Source organism: Lygodium microphyllum, chromosome 18, assembly GCF_053477565.2.
Source record: "Lygodium microphyllum isolate KBCC chromosome 18, Lygodium_microphyllum_v1.1.10, whole genome shotgun sequence".
Lineage (NCBI taxonomy): Eukaryota > Viridiplantae > Streptophyta > Polypodiopsida > Schizaeales > Lygodiaceae > Lygodium > Lygodium microphyllum.
Window position 1 is genome coordinate 59050743 of NC_141152.1, and position 6024 is coordinate 59056766.

The 6024-nt window shown below is 38.6% G+C and overlaps 1 protein-coding gene across 1 annotated transcript; it reads left to right on the forward strand.

The window, feature by feature from the left end:
* The first annotated feature begins 3421 nt into the window (after positions 1–3421).
* Positions 3422–5644, forward strand: LOC148020925 (uncharacterized). The gene is made up of 2 exons (XM_087699477.1): positions 3422–4270; positions 5269–5644. Exons 1-2 carry the CDS (start codon positions 3691–3693, stop codon positions 5403–5405), a joined length of 717 nt encoding a protein of 238 aa, XP_087555603.1. The 5' UTR covers positions 3422–3690; the 3' UTR covers positions 5406–5644.
* Positions 5645–6024: the final 380 nt, after the last annotated feature.

Sequence of the window (6024 nt, forward strand, 5' to 3'; positions counted from 1 at the left end):
TCCCTAAAAAAATTTACGACCATATCCAATGTTTTTCTATATGATATTTAATTAGTTTGTGAATACAATGCATGATTGATATAGACTTTTCTTATCGTTTGCTTAAATTTTGAGATCACATGATCAATGATCTCCAATTGAAGGAGGGAGCAATGCACTCACCGCAAAGGCTCGAGGATGGATTCTTCGTCTCGTCTTCTCGACGGCGGTTCCTCTTTGCCCTTCATGCACTTCCTCCTCTTCTTCGCAAATGGTGGTGGCAGTGTTGAGATGCTCTCCTTCTCTCTCTTTCTTTCTCTCTCCCTCCCAAACGCAAAATCTATTTTGCTCTTCACGGTAAATTAAATGCCGCACTCGAGTTTCGGCCTTTTTTTTTTGTCTGGGTACCATTGCTATTTGCATCGTGACGCCGTTGAAACTGCTTATCGCTATTGGTGAATATCCTTGTAGTGTGTGGGTCCTCAAAGCTAGTGTTAAGATTCATGCAACTACTCTCTAACTTTGTACACGTCTAGTAAAGTGGCATTTTTCACTAATTCTTTTTTGACATTGGGCATAAATCTATGTTCACATTCAAATTTTCATTTCTAGCTTTCAGATTTTAGATTTTCTATGAAGCTTTTTTATGAAATGCTAAAGATAATAAAGTAATAGTAAATAAATAAGAGAGACTTCTTCATAGGGATACCATAGTTAAAGAACCAACTATAGATTTTTCTCAATTCTCTTATTATGTTTTTGCTCCAATGGGATTCTTGAAGCATGGGAAAAAAGGAGTACATCACAATAAATTAATTACTGAAAATTGAAATGTTGTTTTTTAATAGGTTTGGGGGAAGAAAAACAACAATTTTCTACATATGAGGTAAGGAATCCCCTAGTTTCAGGTTGGTACAAGGTTTGGGCAATAAGGAATCCTAGCAGGAATACATCAAAGATTATGAATAGGGTTGCAATGGGAAGATTAAACATTCAAACAAAAGATGCCAAAATACTAGGCCTGCAAGTCTTAGATTTAAACAAGCAAAAACTAGTCTCCATCACAAGATTGTCCAAGCCAATATCTCCTACCGAGGCGGTGTTGAACTGCATGCAAATTGCGATACTAACATGAAGTGATGTTGTTGAATACATAGACACCTCCCTTGCTAGCATATGATAGTGAAAGCTCACAAGAACATGAAATATCATAATGCACCCCATTGACCTATACTATGCTGGACCATCATGCTTAGAAAAATTGACATTCTACGAGTAACATAAAAATTACAACCTCACCAAACACTCATGTACATCCGATCTAGAAGACAATCTACAAGACACTTACGAAAACAACATCGAGCCTCACAAAAGACTAGTATAATTCATCGATTTCCATCCGAGCTGCCACCAAACTAAAGGATTTTTCTTTAAAAACATTACAAATATATCTAACGACATAAAACTTTGCATACAAATGTTCAAGCTACACATCAAAAACCACAGGAACATGCAATAGCAAATCGAGCATCGTCATGTGAATACACAATGGCATAGGTTGTTGACAACAAAGCACATGAGAATGACAAAATTTTTTGGGCAAAGACCATCGACATACATCAAACAGCTTTACAAACTACACCAATCTCTAGAATTTGATGGACACATCCAAGCGTATACTCAACAACAACCCACTTGGAGAACAAAATAAATTTGCAAATGGTACAAACATTGCTATCATCTTCGAAAAAAAATTTCTTTTACAACATGACCCTACTAACACAACCACACTCATTAGTAGGACTTCTAAAATGTATACTTGAGAAATTCAAACTACAATACGAAGATTCTCATAACAACCCACTACCGCCCAAGTCTTACCAGCCACTAGGATAAACAACATCTCCACGTACACTATCGAAATCTTGCATTATGGATTCAACATCTCACTTGAGGCCCTAGAAGAAGTTAAAATACAAGTTTACACAACACTTTTTTTTTTTAAATGGCACTAAACAAATACACGCACGACCGTAAAAGGCTTGTTGTGACCATCGAAAAAGTCGCATACTCACAACAAGGACATCTACAACCTAATCCATGGCACCCAAAGTGATCCATTTAGTGCTATCATATACCTCCCATGTAAGTAATCAAAATGTGCATTCTTAAAAACTCGTAATATGTTTAACCTAACATCGAAAAAAAAGCTAACAATAGTAACATTCCTTGCACAAAACTAGAGTCCAACAAACCAATAAGAAATCAAACTTCTAACAGCACCGAAAACCAAACTCATCTACTAGAAATGCTACCACACTAGCTCAACTACAACTACATTATCCGGGACCAACTCCATGCAATACCTACAAGCCAAACCAAAGGGACAATGTAAGGAGATAAGAGCAAGCACTTCATCTATATCATTAGATGCAAACACAATGGAAAGGTTTACGTAGGTCACACAATAAACTTTGAAAAAAGACTCCAGCAACACAAAAGTAAAGCCATTAAAAAAATTTAAAAAAGACATCCCAACCTACTAACCATTTGAAGAAAATTTTGTGGTTACCATAGAGGCAACAGCCGATGGCATAGGAAAGGCCAAGAACTTGGAGCAATATACAATTTTTTTTAAAAAAAACTACAATAGGCTATCACAACTTGTACGAACACCCAGTGAGACAGGCCAAGAACTTGGAGCAATATACAATTTTTTTTTAAAAAGACTACAATAGGCTATCACAACTTGTACGAACACCCAGTGAGACGTAAAAAATATCAATCTTTGAAGAGAAAGAACTTGATTTAGCATAGCAATATATTATACATGATCTATTCCATATCTCTCCATACTAACTAAAAAGTATGAGCAATATATTGTACATTATCTATTCCATGTCTCAATTTTTTATTTTGTTCCAAGTACATTCATTACTCCTCAAACTCCAATAGAATAGAATACCGCACCATAAATTAACATTGTTTTTAATAGACAATTAACAAATAAAAACAAAATTTTAAAGTTGAACTTTCATTTCTTAGCAACAAAAACTTTAGCATCCACCATCAAAAAAACCAAAATCGACAACATGCTTACACATATCAACCTAATTAATAGATAACACAAATATTTTACAGTCGTTCTTTGAAAAAAAGATCATTTGTGATTTATTTTTGTTAAGATAAAACTTGGCAAGGCGAGATTCCTAAGGCAAGTTCGAAGAGGTTTGCCATAAAAACTTCATCGAAAATAAAGTAATAACAACAACTTCAATAATAATAATAATAATGAAGATTTTTGTTAAGATAAAACTTGGCAAGGCGAGATTCCTAAGGCAAGCTCGAAGAGGTTTGCCATAAAAACTTCATCGAAAATAAAGTAATAACAACTTCAATAATAATAATAATAATGAAGAAGGTTGTCCATCCGAATCTGCGAGCGGCGACTGATCGACGATAGATTGCTAGATTGCTTGCATGTCGTTCTTTCTCTCTGTTCCTGCGCGCGCACGAGCGAGACAGAGAGGATTGATCAGGCGTACATGATGTGGCTCTGGCTCTGATATTATAGGGTTTCAGACCGAGGCTAGCATTCTAGGGTTTTGGAAGAATCCCTCGGCTATCAGAAGTGTAAACCCTAGGGTTGCAGACTACAGCGCCACCCTGCGTATCCCGCAGGCAATCAGGCGGCCGCAGCGCAGGCCGACCATGGATGAATACGCCAGGGCAAAGGTGGACGAGTCTTCGAGGCAGGACGCCTACGGGAACGCGAAGAGCGAGGCCTACGAGCAGGCGATGAGGGCGGAGTATATAAACGAGCGGGCCTCCCTGGCAGCTGCTGCCGCGCAGGCGCCGAAGGTGTGCCGGCGCAAGTACACCATAACGGACTACGCGCACCGGCGGCCCAAGATACTGCAGAAGAAGAAACCGGTCAAGGACTTCGATCCACACCGGCAGCAGTTCTACTATGGGATCAAGGGCAGCAACGTTACGCGGCACCTGGGTTGCGTGCCGCCCTCGCACGCCCACCACCCGTCCCTCCTGGAGGCGCCACCCCCGTCCTTCCACCGCCGCTCCAGCTCCATCACTGAGAACGTGCTTGGGGCCGTCCACGTCAAGCGCTTCGACCCCAAGCAGCCCGACCCTTGGTTCAACCGCCAGGCCACCGACGTCACCGAGCAGCTCCGCTTTGTTCCGCCCTCCCACGCCACCACCTCCACCCAGCCCGACCCCTGGTTCGGTCGCGCGCGTACTTACGTCACCAACCCCGACGTGGATGACTTCTCTAGTGAGTGATCGTCTCTGCTCTCGCATCCATAAATGCTTGAATTCTTTCTTGATCTCTTCACCGTACCATAATTTTCTACTGCCGTAATTAATCATTAGTCGCAAGTTTCCTGTTCACTACGTCCATGAACGCATCTGGTCAATTTCTTATCCTGTTATTGACTGCCACCCTTCACATGCTGACAGTGTGGCATCGGTACTCTCTTACCCTCTACCTCCTTCCTGCCTCCCTCTCCCTGATCTTTCTCTCCCCCCCAACAAAACCCCCCAAAAGAAAAAATTAGAAACCCACCTCCTTGCTTGAATTGTTTCTTTATCTCTTCACACGTAGACGTAGCAACTAATCATCTCTAGTTCCACATTCATCACATCCATGAATGGATATGTTCTTTTCTCTCCCTTTTATTGATTGCCGCCCTTCACATGCTTCCACTATGCCAACTCCCCCCTCCTCCCGGTGCCAACTAAAAACAAAGAAAAGGTCGCTTTAACACGAAACGTTCCTTGCTATGAGTTCACCTTCATTTTATGTATTTATTTATTTGAAAAGCACACTCTTATGATATATGGGGAGTAAGGGAAGAGGATTCACCCTATATCTTAAGGATTGTAGTTACTAAAAATGCAAACTTACTTTCAAAATGAACAAATGAATGTGTGTGTGTGTGTGAGAGAGAGAGAGAGAGAGAGAGGGGGGGGGATAGGTGGGGGGTTGATAATGTAGATACTAAGAGTGGCAATATAAGACAAAGACAATCTTCATTGCAAATGAAGAATGCATGAAATTAATACTTATAAGCATCTGGTTTAACCATGTAACGATCATAAGTTGTTCTTGCTAATACAAAATGGGAATACCAAAAAGATAGTCTAATAGAGTATAAAATGATGAAATTATATTTTTATTCTTATTTTTTACAATTTAAAGTTTATTTATTCTTGCTATATAAGGAGGCATTTTGTAAAGCTCCTACTCCTCTAATTTATATGTTTATTTAGTGTTCCAAATCAAGTCGAAGGCACCAGAAAAGGTGGCTCGTGATGCATCTCATGCACATAGTAAAGATCAACAATATAAACAATGGGAAGAGCACAAGCATAACCAACATGCAAATGAAGCACCAACATGTGGATGACCATTAGTATGAAGAGTGCTATCATTTAAATAAAGATGTCAACTCATAAAGGTTTTGGCTAAAGTCATGCAATTCTAAGCAAGAATGTACAATGAAATGGTTTTGACTTAAAAAAAATTGTTCTCCTGTGAGTTTGAAAAGGAATCATCCAATGACATTTTTGGCATTTGTTTGAGTGGGGAAATAGTGTTGTATATGACCATTTCGTGAGTGTATTCCTTGAAGAATCAAGTCCTTCATTAGAGTCAAAAAAGTTTGAAAACATGTTACCAAATTTTGAAAACATGCTACTAAATTTTGATATCACAGAGTGCATCAAATATATAAGTGTTAACACATACATTTAATATTCACATATGTATTCATATACAAATGTAGTTCATTATCTTAATCTTTTTCATTGTTTAATATTGATGATTTTGATGAATCATCTAGTGTCACTTGTTTTATAAAGAAAAGGCTACCATCTTGATATTTAAGATCTTATTGTAGTATATAAAAAGGCCTAGCATGGTAATTAACTTCTTTTAGCTCATGGACACCTTAATTTATATATTATGATCAAGTAAATGTAAGTATTGTAAATGGCCATCTTGTGTTATCAAATGATGACAAATCT